The following is a 13,814-nucleotide window of genomic DNA, read 5'->3' on the forward strand; positions in this document are numbered from 1 at the left end:
GCAATAAAGTAATAAAATGCAACTGTTCAACATAAAATTATGTACATTCATCTCAATACAGCTTTGATGATAATAAAATATGAATGATATATTAATCATTAAAAAACAGATTATCTAATAAATTGTAGTTAAAATTACATGTATTAGTATTACATAGAACCATGGATAGTTAAGTAGACTAGTGACTAGACCAACGTATTTCTATCTAGATGTTTTATCTTATGTGAAAATATTCTTTTGGATGGTAAGAGACAGCTGAGAACAATTTCTTTAGTATTTTTTGAAACAAGAGACTTCTTGATGTTAATTTCCAAGTGTGGAGATGAATTTATTATTTTAAAATTAAATTATAAAATGCGAAAGCGTAATGTACATAATCTTAATTGTGATTGCCACGTGTTTATTTACTATATTTTATATTAATTTCTTAGAATTAAATCATCATAAATAATTTAACTCATTATAATGCTAATGGAATACCCAAAATAAAATCTATTCTTTTAGGGAATAAAACGCTCCACGAACCAAGTAATATTATATTATTTCTATCCTAGGACGATCAATCAAATTTTTTCTTAATATTTTAGTCTCCGGACTTGTTGCAATTACATCCTATATAGGAGGTATATAAATTTAGATATAAGCGGCGCATAGCAATATTAAAAACAATATTTTTTTGCAGATAAACCATATCTTCTATTGTTAAATGGTATATCAACATATTATCAGTTATTATACACCATTTTTAAGCTTGTTCTATTCTTCCTCTAAGGATTTTTTAGATCTAGTTTCGCCACTGATATTAGTTATAGTATATTTATTTATTTCAGTGGCGTGAATACAACCACATTAATATGAAGAAAGAGATATGAGGAAGATAGAAAGAAAAGGGAATAAATTTATTTTTGCTAATTTAAAATATTGTAAATAGCGTAAATTGACTTTATCTATGGGAGAAACATTATGTATTTTGGGCATGAATATCGAAAACTTTATTTTGCTTTAAATGTTTTAGCGTGGTTTTTACTGTGTCATATTAGACTTAGCCGAAATATTATTGTCATGTTACATCCATACCATTTTTATTATTTTTAAACACAATTTAATCATGTTATAATAATCTTGTATTTTATATTTCCACATTATAAAATTTGTTTTAGGGTGGCTACTTTACTAATTTTAGAAATCATATTATAATTTAATTTTTATAGATTGAAGATAACTTATTATAACTTACACATAATATTGTATTTAATTAAGGTACCAATATAATTTAGGAGGAAAAATAATTATCCCATAATAAATTTTACTTTATAGATTATTTAAACTTGGGGTGATTAAAATATCCTCATTTAAATAAATGGGAAAACTTTTACTTTATATTGATTATTATTAGGATTATTTATAATCTATGTCAGCATTTTTGAAAACTATTATTTTTGGATTAATCCTGGGGTCGGTATGTCTAATTTATCTCATGTTAATACAAATGAATTTGGTTTTAATAAAAAATTGCATTTATTATTTACAGTTTATTGTTTGTCATATCAATGGTAAAACTAGAGAGAAATAATTGAGCGTCTCCAATAAATATATAAAATTATTAGAATTATATTTTTCGTTAGTCAATTTAAATATAATGATAAGTGGAATTAATAGTATGAGTCAATGAGTGTATAAAGAAATTCAAATAAATTGACATATATGTTGCGATATTTTTTCTTAACAAGGTATTTCGAAATTGAGAGTTTAATACGCTAAGTTGACTAATAATACTTAGGCAGTGTAATGGTTCTTCTTAAAAATTTATTTCTGTTTAGTCCAGGCTAAACAGATTTTAAATTATTTCTGTTTTTTTTTAAGTTTATACATTAAAATATTATTTGTTAATATATATTTTTTTTCTGCGCAACAAAGATGCATGGTCCTTTAGTTTATTTAAAATGCTCTTAGAGTGCTAAACAGATTATTTCGAAATAAGATAAACCAGAACACGGCCTTACAAGTGTTTTTCAGATTATTAATATATGAGAACTAATCTAACTATTTTCCTGATCGTGCATCTTAAGAAATGGGAAGATAAGATTAAATATATAAGTTAGTGAGAGAATAAAAAATACATAACCAGGGATTAAAAGCTAAGTATCAAAAAGAGTGGTAACTAAGAATGGAAGAATAAAATAATAAAAACCGTTATGAACTTGGTTATAAAATTTTATCTTATTGTTTTCTTTATATTTGACTTATTTTACTACAGCAGCACTCTATTGTTACTATTTAATAGATTTTAATGTTTTAAAGATCTTTTCGTGCCTTAGTTATGTTTTTTAATTAAAGCACATAATATTCATCTTTTTAAATCTTTAAAATGAGATAATTAAGAAATCCTATGTGATTAATTAAAAAGATATTATTTTGCATAAATATTATCACTCTTTGTAAACAAAGCAAGTCATCAAACAAAAGATGGTAAATCTGAAATAGTAATCCACGAATTAATGTTTTATCAAATTTTTTAAAATCTTTTAAATTCTCTATAATTCTACAAAAAATGACTTCTTATTTTAAAAAAGTAGTTTATAATTTCGACACTCATATCCTAAATTTTACAGGGAAACTAAGTTTAATGAGATAATAATAACAATAATTCGTAATAAATGTAGTAGCTTTAGTCGTCATCATTAATAATCATTTAAAAATTTTTATTAGGTTTTTAATATTTTCATGTTTGAGTTTAAATTAGCTTTTTTTTTCCTAACTATGTTTTACAATTCCTATATATATGTTTGAAAATTCTTAAAAGAAATAAATATCTAAGTCTCAATTGGATTGAAATGCATTTCTTATAAAAATATAGCATGTTAAAACTTGTCATGTTTCATAACTTATTTATAAAAAAAATATTAAATTAAAATATTTATCAGATTATAGTTGTTTAATGATTAAATATATACAATTATATGTTTCATTGTGATTTTACAATAATATTACGTTCTGACAATCTTTTGAAGAAGAATATGGAATAATTATAATCTATTCAAATTAATTGCTATTAGTTATAATAGTTAACTATAATTTTGAATTACTAAATATAAAATTTATCTAAATTAAATTATTTATAATTTAAAATAAGATTATTATAAATTTAAATGATGTAATAACCATACCCTGTTCCTGCTGTTAACATCCTATTCTATAAGAAGCAAAATACCTTTAATGAAAATCTAAATAAGTAACTTTTTCCTATTTATATGTAAGGATGTGCTGGATCATACTCTACGATTGAATTCTTATTTCAAATTTATATATCGTTGGTTTAATATTATAATGTTCTATATCCATTTTTTTAAATCAGAAAAGCATTTTAAAAAATATTTCTTATATTTTTAATAGCGAATCACAATGTAATAATGCAAACAATTTGAAATTATATTTAAAAATTTTTATTGCTATGAAGAATTCATTTATTAAAAAAAATTTATTTTTGAGTAAAATGGATATAGAACACAATAATACTAAGTCGACGATATGAATAAATTCTATATATATTTTTTAAATATTGAAGATAAATATTAAGACAATAGATGTTAACTATTTACTTATGTATTTGTGACAATTTATGTTAAAACTATATTTGTAAGGATTTATATTAAAACTTTATTTCACATGTTGAAATCACAAAATTACAATCAAAATAAAAATGTGTATTTTTATATAAAAAAAAGAAAAGTATATATAGTTTTAAAGTAATTGAAAACATTTGCATAATAACATTAAAATAAGAAAAATTTAAACATGAAAATTAAATTTAATCGCCTGTAACTATTTACACATCTTAACATCTCTCTCTCTCTGAGTAATTCTTTGCTATTCCAGTTTCTCTTGTTTCTGTCTTATTTATTATCATCATCTCAACGTCTCATCATACGCCTTTTTGTTCATCTCTTTATTCGTTTTTTTGTTTATTATCATTATCAAATGAATTATAGTAGAATAATTACAATAAGAATCAAATCGAATGGTCCATAGAATGATAATTGATTTTTTATTTTTTAATGTGAATTTTTATTATTGTTATTTTTATAGCATTTTTTTTTTATTATTATTTTTTATTTCTATTTTTTAATGTTTATTAAATCGCGTGTTGTTTATAATTTGTTTTTCCAGATAATTTTTGTATTCCTTGACATTCATTACATAGTCTTTGAAATGGCTCGGTAAACGTTTTGCTCTTACAGGTCTTTCCTCTTTCCCCTCCAAAATTTCTTATCGGTTCGTTCACCTTTACTGTCTGGCATGATCTTTTTTTTATTTGATCTTTATATCTTCTTATTATTTTGCAACCAGTGTCTATTCTGTATAATAATTCACTCTCTTTTTCAATGACAATGCCTTTCTCCCATTTGTTTTCGGTCTAACCCATTTACACCAAAGATGAGTTGTCTTTAGATAATAAAAATATTACTGCGCCCAACACAAACTCGAAAACTTAAATTATATTCAACATTATGGTCAAAAGATATTTGTATTACCTTTTATTTGATAAACATATTATTAGTATGTGTTAATAAAAAATATTAGCCCCCTACCTCTAAGACCAAGAAATAAATATATTGTAATATTTAACATTAGAATTTAGTTAATTTTCTTCCCAAATTACATGACAGACTAAATAAATTCTAATTAGATGTAATAACAATATAAAAATTTTTATAATATATTATATATTAAATCCTTATCACCAACTCCACATTCTCAAAATATAAATCTATTTGGACAAATGATTTAGAAAAAGATGCAGTTAAAATATTTATTATCCATTTACGTTTTAAATTTGGTTGCAGTTTACCCATAATTCTCTCTAATCCTAATCATTTCCCAAATATTATGTCCTGTGAGGTGATAACGAGTTTCTCTATAAAACAGAGTGAGAGCGAGATTGCAGCTCAGCGAACGGGGGGGGGGGGGGTTATTTATATATTTTATATTAATTTTAGTTTCATTTAATCTCATTTAAAGAATAACTATTCTTTTCGTTTTTCCAGGCATATTTACAGAAAATTATTCTGATTTTAATATTTTTGCCTTCGTATCTCTAACACTTTGACTATCTAAATATAATTTTATTAATTCATAAATCTTGTATAACTTCAGTAATTATCAGTTAATATTTCTATAATATTTCTTTGATATTATAAAAACTTGATTGACCAGGAGTGAATTTCTTAAATAGATTTTATGTTAAAAGAATTCAAATTATGCAATTTTTTACGGCTGGACTAAAAATAATTAATAAAATTCTAACCAGTCGGTTTGATATGGGTGGTTTTTATCTCTACAAGAAGTTCCCACATATTGCCTTTTTTAATAAGCATTATTGTTACTTGGTAAATATACAAAAAAATTTATTGATAAATTAATCAATTTAAATTTGTATTGGCATATGATTAATAATAAATGCTAACCCAGAATCAATTTAAAAAAAAGTTTTTCTCTAATTGACATATATAATTAAAATGAATCCCAAGAACAATTAATATTAATCCCAAAAACAATTAAATGCCCAAGAAAAATTATTATAAATAAAATGGTTTTAATTGGTTAGTTATTCTTCCATCTATAACATATTGGTTCCTTTTATTAGACACATATGAAAATTATAATATAGATTATGAATTCAAATTATGAAAAATTTATTAATTAAGCTAAATTAATACATATTTATAAAATTAATATAATGGTAACTGGCGTCACCTAAACACAGAGATGGGTTTTGAAACTGGGGCTTATTGGGTCGCTTTTGCCCAGCCTTTGACCGATTCACCTCTAAAAGCTTTTTATTCATTATTATAATTAATTTTTATAATATCTTTTTTGAAAAACTTGACGAATAACTATTTTAATAGAGAAAAAGGCTAGTAAAAGTATATGATATCAAATTTTATATAATAATTGCACATATATAAACAAAATCATACATATTTCACGTGTAAAATTTTAAATATTTTATAAAAAAAATAAAGCACATTGCAAATATATTCGACTTGAATATAGCAAAGATATAATATAATTGCTCATATAAAGTTATACTTAAGACAATTTTCATGTACTATCTTATACTTTCTAAAAATACTAGGAACCATAATATTTAGAATGTTATGTTTCAACGAAAGTAGATGGAATAGGAATACGAATACCTTCCCTACTCTCCGTCAGTGCCTTCATATCTTCGTGTTTATCATGTGATCCAATTATCAGCAAATTAATAACTCACCCAAATCCTCTACTTTTTCAGGCCATATATTTTTGGAAGTCCTCTATCCTAGTCGATCCTCCTTCAACGTCCTTGAAGATAGATTGGGATTTGCAATTGGTTGGCAACTCCGTCGTATTTGTTAAATTGAAAAGTCAACCTGTAAAACATTCCTTTCTTTTTTCATCGTCATCGGGAAAGGTTATGAATTTCTTTAAAACATCCCTTCAAGTAATCTTGATTTACTACTTACAAACGATGTTCTATGCATTCCAGGACTCATACCAAATTGTTGGTTTACTCATGTTCACTTTATCAAAACTGTGACTTGATAGGTAGCCACTCTATACATTTAAACGATATAGAGGTAGATTTTTAAAACATATAAAATGTAATGAATACAATGTTAATATATTCAATCACAAAATAGATTGGTATACTTTATTCGGCATTAATAATCTCTAACTATTCTAAAGGTGATTATTATATATTATAGAATATATCCTGATGAGATTTAGTGTTATCCGAGACTTTTAATTCAATTTGACTTATTTCCTTTTTAGAAATTGTTAATGCAGGATTTTATTTGTATAAAACAAGCGATTATAATAATTGTCATAATTCACGAGTTTTTTTTGGAACACCTTTATTTTTAATAAGCTGAAATTTAGTAGGGCAAAAGGTATATAACCGGTCAGGCCTTTATTTTCAAAAATTCTCTCAAACGAACTATTATATATTTGGGTATGTTGAAACACCTTAAACAATCAATAGTTTCTAGGTCTTTCTTTCATCTCTACCTACATCTGATTTAATTTTGCCACTATATGTCATGGCATTTCACATTCCATTACAATATTTTGTAGTATTTATTTAGTGAATCGTTTATTTAATGAAGAGTTCATCTAATTTTAATACCATATTCTTTTGCATTAATTTTATATAAATCAAAACTAGCGATAGATAATTAGGAAATTACAATAATGCTTTATATTCTGTTAATAATTTAAAAAATTATAAAGTGGTTTTATTTAAATGATGGTGAATCTATGATGTAAGAAACATATAGGTAACAGATAAACTTCTTTTTATACTAATGTGATGACTGTTTATAGAGCCCACCATCTTATTTCACCTCTTTTTTAAGCTATATTTTATTTTCCATGTTTTAGAATTGTTACGTCTCTCTCAGGCCTTCATACATGTTAGGATTCTCTATAAAATATTACATGTCTATTAAGAAGTCTAAATAAATTTTTATATTTATAAATTAAAGATATTAGAGCATGTTATACATAAACTGTCATGAATTATTATTTAAAATTTTAAAATCTTCTAAATTAACTCGAGATGATGTCTTAAATCTCTAAAGTTAGTTACTTTCATTAATGCAAAAGGATGATGACTTTTATCCTAAATAATGGTCAGAAAACTATGTGTAAGAAAAACTATCAAACAAAAATTATCAGAAAAAAAAATGAAATGCTCAATTTAAATTTAGGAAAATAATAAAAATATAATAAACAAATAAAATTCTAAAGTTATAATGAATGTAATAGTTCCATCATAATATTAGTCTATATCTAATATCATTCAAACAAATATATAGATTTGCTTCTGCTCAATTTCTATCAACGTTTTTCGGTTAAAAGCTAAATAAACTCAGTATATCTTCTTTAATCACATTTATGTAGATATCATTTCTACATTTACCTCTAAATTTTAGCCTCGTTATGTTTTACCAACTATCTTATCTATCTTTTCAAGATTTCCAAACCAGCATAACATATATTCTTTTTATTTAACAAAAGGTATTCATTGGTTTCCCGATTATGTTCATTTATCTGGGGATTTTCATTTTTATAACTCAAAACCTTATCTTTGCTTTTCTAGTATAACATTCGATCCTATATAATAATTTCTACCTAATCACAAATGAGTAATTTAGATTAAAAAAGAGAAAGACAATGGGACAAACATGAAAATATCAATCTACCTTTTCTTATCAAAATACTCAATAAAATATTATTAGTAATTTTCATTATAATTAATCAATATAATAGGATTAGGGTATCGACTATAATTCTATTCAAGATAAGCAGTAAAAATCACATATATAAAAAAATATTTAGAGAAGTCGAATGTATTTTAAAAGAAATATATTTAATTTATTAATATACCATTTAACAGCAGAAGGTATGGTTTAACTGCAAAAATAATATTTTTTTAAAAGAAATGATACTATTGGCAGCTTTAATATTTAATTTATATATATACCTCCCATAAAAGATATAATTCCAACTAGTCCAGAGACTGAAATATTATGAATTTTAATGATCGTTCTAGGATATAAATAATTTTATATATACCTGATTCCTGGTATGTTTTATTTCCTAAAATAATATAAATTTTTGAATGTTCCCATTATTAGAATTTATAATTAGTTAAAACTTTGCATGGTAATTGAATTCTAGTAAAATTGCAATAAATGGACACGTGACAATTATAATTAATATGGTATAGTGTACATTGCGCTCTGGTTCTATAATTTAATTTTTAAAATTAAAAACAAATCATCTCCACACTCATGCAACTTCAAGCACATGACCCTTTCCTTTTACATATTGTGTAAACCAACTTTAAACAAAACATTAAATAGAAGGATTTTATAAATTGATAATAATCTTTTAATAAAAATTTTAAAAAAATTTGTTTGTAACTTTAAAATTAGATTTATGAAACCAACGTTTAATATATAGTCAAACCTCCTCTTTGAAAATTTGCCTATTCTCATAAATATCATTTTCAGCTAATCAAAAAAAAATTGTAACTCCCACCCCTCAGAAAAAAAATTTCTCTTGAAAATGTATATTACAATAAATAAAAATTTTAAAGAAAAATTAGTAAAGGTTAATTATTTTTTAAAATAACGACTATAATTCAAAATATTTTGAAATAAAGTGAAAACCCAAGATTATTTATATAAAATTAATATGTAGCCAATGACCTACAATAACCAAAAAATCTCTAATAAAATTTAATGGGAAAAATTTTTCCTAATTCTTCCTAATACTATTTTTCCCTATCTTAGCAAAATCATGGATGGCCTATATAATGTTGTATAACACTTAAAGAAGTGTAATGTTAATAAATAAATCACATGTCCCTTTATCTTACACACTGCTGCCAAAAATATTAAATTATCTACAATTAAAATTTTGATAATTATTAAAATTTATATAAAAACTTATATATCCAAAAAGGAATATACCTATGGATATGGTTAGGGTACCGTCTTCGCCTTCTATATATAAATGGCAATTATTCATTTTGAATTATGCCGAATCGCAATAAATTGATTTTTTAAAAAAATGTATGAAATCAGATTTTATAAGAGAAATAATACTTATTGCTTTTAGTATCGCAGCTTTATTTTATCGTTACCGATTTTATAAAAAAAATGCATATATTTTATATTTTAAAATATTAATATGATGCTAATAAAATTTTTCAACTTTAAATTATATCATACTAAAAAGTGCTATTGTAAATTAATAAGGACCAAAACAAAATAAAAATATATCACGTTTCATTCAATATATTTAATTCGATTTATGGAGAACTAAGCTCAATATTAGCTAATTAAATCCTTTTTTTTCCGGTAGTTTAATTAAATAAATATTTAACATTGAAAACAAATACCTATAAATATTATTATTATTATTAAATATAATCTAGAAGAAATTATAATTTATACATCAAATTTTGTGAAATTGTCAGATCAAAAATACAAAAAAAGATGTCAATATTCTAGAATTACCACATTTTTATATTATGCCCTGTTAACAATGTATTCTAATTAATATTTATACCCTCCCGTTTCTCAGATTAATATAATTTTTATTTTATTAACTAAAATATACCTAAATTATGTACGTGTCCTGTAGTTTCTGTTAGAGACGATGCTAGATATAAAAATTAAGATTAGCTTTATGATAGTACAAATTATACGAAAATCTAATATAATATTGATTTTATTCAAATAATGCTTCAAATTTTTAAAATGAGATAAATTTACTACAATTTGCCTAATAACAATTATCACAGAAAAAAATATTTTAGATTAATAGTGGAAAACGATAAAATCTTATTTTTTATAAGGTTCAGAACCCCAAAAAAAGGTTTCGTAAAAATAAATGCATAAAATAAAACTAAATAATTATTTTGAAGATAATATTTTACCATTGTAATTCCCATCTTTTTATATTAAAATATACTATATTTATTTAATTTTTGAAAGTTTTTGTACTTAGGTTAAGAGTAATGTTTTCATTTCCCAATTCTAATATATTTGATTACATAATTTGATTTATAAAATATAATCTTTTATAAATTTACTTATTCCAATCCAAACATTTGAAGCTTAAAATAGGTAGCGAATTAAGTGATATTCTCATTATAAGTATAAAAATAATATTCTACTAACATCCAATGAAAAGGTCAGTATTATTCAAGTAATCTATAAATAATATAATTTTTTATATGCATTCTTGTAAAAGATATACCGTTTAAAATCCAATCCATATATTCTATAAATCATATATAGAAAATTAAATATGAAGTTAATATTAATTAATACATGATATTGTTAAATCTATAAAACCCAATTTTTTTTAAAAATAATATTTTACAAGTTTAAAATGACATAGGAGGAAAAATGTTATATGTAGATGTAATTAATTACTAAAATTTGTTGTTGTTTGTATTAAATCGCCATCTATAAATGAATATAATATCGGTTACAATAAAATTTCATGTTTTTATTCAATAAATACCTTCTTCTTCACACATAATATAATCTATACAAAATAATTATTTTAATTAATTTTTTTTACTACATTGAACAATTTTAAATAAAGGTGACTTACGTGGCCTTTGTCTGCAAATCATCACGTTTCGCACTAGATATGAGTGTTTTATAATATGATAATAATATTAAACGCTGTTATATTAATTATATCAATAATTTTTTGAGAATATTGAATTTTAAAAAATGGAATTCTATGAGAAAATAATGTTGCATCAAGATATTAATGGAAGAGTTAACGTAAATGTTTAAATTTTATACTCAATGGATTTTAACAAATTTTATATTTTAATTATTAATGATGTTACCTAAATTAGAAATTACGTGGTTAACTTAAATATACTTATGTTTATAAGGTAGATTCATAGGTTAAAATTAATATTATAAGGGTAATATTTTAAGATAAACTCGATTGTTGTTTGTGAGTCAACTAGAGGTCTATCATCTATTGTACATAAGGTAAATATTGTGAATATATCGAAGCACTTATAGTTTATTGCTATTTTCTTTTTGCTAAGGCTTCGTATTTAATAAGATCAGTCAGCTAGTAAATCTGAGTATAAAAGGGGAACTTGGTTATCATAAATCAATGCTACAAAAAATATTGGTGGCTAACTCTAATCTAAAATCTCTATTAACCCCTCCCCCTCCTCTAAGCTATATTTCTTCGCGGAGGCAGGATGATATTTTTGATATTAATTTCTAAGTTGTTACATATATTGCTTTAAATATCAAGCCCATAGCTACATTAAATGATTGGTAAGATTGTTATGAGGAATATTTGTTTGTCTTATTGTATAATTATATTTGGAGTTATTCATAAAATAAAAATAAATTTCTATGTTTGGCAAGAAATTTTAATTTAAATGCCTATGATTCTGTGCAAAGAAAGTTTGACAATGATGAGATCTATATTCCAATTAAAAACATTTTACACTTATATATATTCTTCAATATCCAATAATGTAATTGGTAACTCCACAATAAATTTACCCTACCCCATTTGTACCCCACCCACAAATAAATGGGAAGAAAATTGCTTATACTACACCTCCCCCCTTCCACCCATTCATGTAGATGCGGGGTAACTCTTACATTTAAATTTGCAATATGTTTCTTCCTAACCCTATATACTATGCATAGTTGTAGGGAAAAATATATCACTAGGAAAAAATTGTTGGATTCAAATTTTATATAAGTTATTATGTGTTTAAACGAATATAGATTGTAAAGATTCAGATTAACAGATTATTCTATGGATGAGAACAGATGATTATTGGAATCATATTAAATGAGGATATACTTATTAAGTAAATATTTTTGAAGTGTGAACAAAGTTTCGATCCATTTCTAATTTGAAGTAGTTTTTTAAGAATAAAGGAATGTTATTTCTGCCATCTCATTGAGTTTAAAAAGGCTGGCTCTCAATTTATTGATCAAATAATTATTTCTTTTAGATGACTATTCGAAAAAAAGATTAAACTATTAATTCACATTTCCGAATAAAATTTAATTTTTTAATATAAATATTTAGATCTTTCTACTATTAGTTTAGGAAGATAAATATTTTAAAAATTAATTAAGTAATCCATCTGAGATTTCTAGTTATAGTATATGTTAATATGCCTTCATTTAATATTCCAAAGACAGATTGTTATTTTTTTTAAATACACTCTCAAGTCATTTTTATATAAAAATACGCAAAAAAATTTAATACGTTTTTTAAGTTTACCTTTAGCGTTATTAAATTCTTATTAATTTTTGCCAATTCTATTTCGTAAAGGAAGTTAAAGGAACATTTTCTTTAATTCATCAATAAATAACTCATTTTGCTTTAGAATAAACAAAAATAATTTCACATATACAATAAAAAACTTAAGATATAATTAAAATTACTTTGCATATTTTCTAAATAATGAGCAAAAAGTTTACATTGAACACGTTTTTCCACAAATAATTTTATTTTAATATTTTTTAAATCTAAGCTTAATACATTTATCTATTTAAAAATAGAACTTCTTCTAAACAAAATATATTTTCAAAAAAAATAGTTTTACATGTAAAATAATACCGGGGTTATAATGAGCCTCAACATTACATTTTTAATAAAAAAATTTCCAGGGAAATCTGCTGACGAAGGTAAAATCCTTCATTGGGATCCCCTGAGATCTGCCTCATTTTTTTTCTATGGTTTTAATGAAATTAAGAGCATCACTTCCGAACATGCCTAGGGTATTGGTAACGATTAGAACAAACATGGTGTTGGTGAGCCAAGCATATTTGTTTTTTTAGGATTTCGACCTTTTCGATGGCAGAAAATGAGAAATTGGAATTGGCGGCATAGATTTAATTTAAAAAATAATATATTCGGAATTTATTTTGAAACGAATGAACCAAACTAAGTGAAGGTTAAGCCTAAAGACTCTTCTCTTCAATTGGCATATTATTTTTTCAAGTTGTATATAAATCATATGCTATTTGTTTTATTTGTTTTAACATTTTTTGTTTAATTAACAAAAAAAAATCATAGAATTATTTTTTTATATATGAAGTTATAAAACTTATATTTCATACATTTTCTATTTGAAAAATTCTAAAGTGTAATTATGAGTAATCATAAAATGATTTAAATTTTTTTTTATAGATTGTTCAATTCTAAATAAAAAATTATATACATTTTTGGTATAAAAAAAA

The 13,814-nt window shown here is 23.6% G+C and overlaps 1 protein-coding gene across 1 annotated transcript; it reads right to left on the reverse strand.

The window, feature by feature from the left end:
* Window positions 1–5,524: 5,524 nt before the first annotated feature.
* Window positions 5,525–11,104, reverse strand: LOC135927015 (uncharacterized). The gene is made up of 12 exons (XM_065462950.1): window positions 11,089–11,104; window positions 10,740–10,772; window positions 10,652–10,675; window positions 10,563–10,595; window positions 10,496–10,510; window positions 10,177–10,218; window positions 9,660–9,680; window positions 9,525–9,557; window positions 8,623–8,646; window positions 8,531–8,566; window positions 8,434–8,460; window positions 5,525–5,634 (listed from the first exon to the last, which is right to left on the reverse strand). Exons 1-12 carry the CDS (start codon window positions 11,102–11,104, stop codon window positions 5,618–5,620), a joined length of 321 nt encoding a protein of 106 aa, XP_065319022.1. The 3' UTR covers window positions 5,525–5,617.
* Between the last annotated feature and the right edge of the window lie 2,710 nt (window positions 11,105–13,814).

This window comes from Gordionus sp. m RMFG-2023, chromosome 3 (assembly GCF_954871325.1).
Source record: "Gordionus sp. m RMFG-2023 chromosome 3, tfGorSpeb1-WG-v2, whole genome shotgun sequence".
Taxonomy (NCBI): domain Eukaryota; kingdom Metazoa; phylum Nematomorpha; class Gordioida; order Chordodea; family Parachordodidae; genus Gordionus; species Gordionus sp. m RMFG-2023.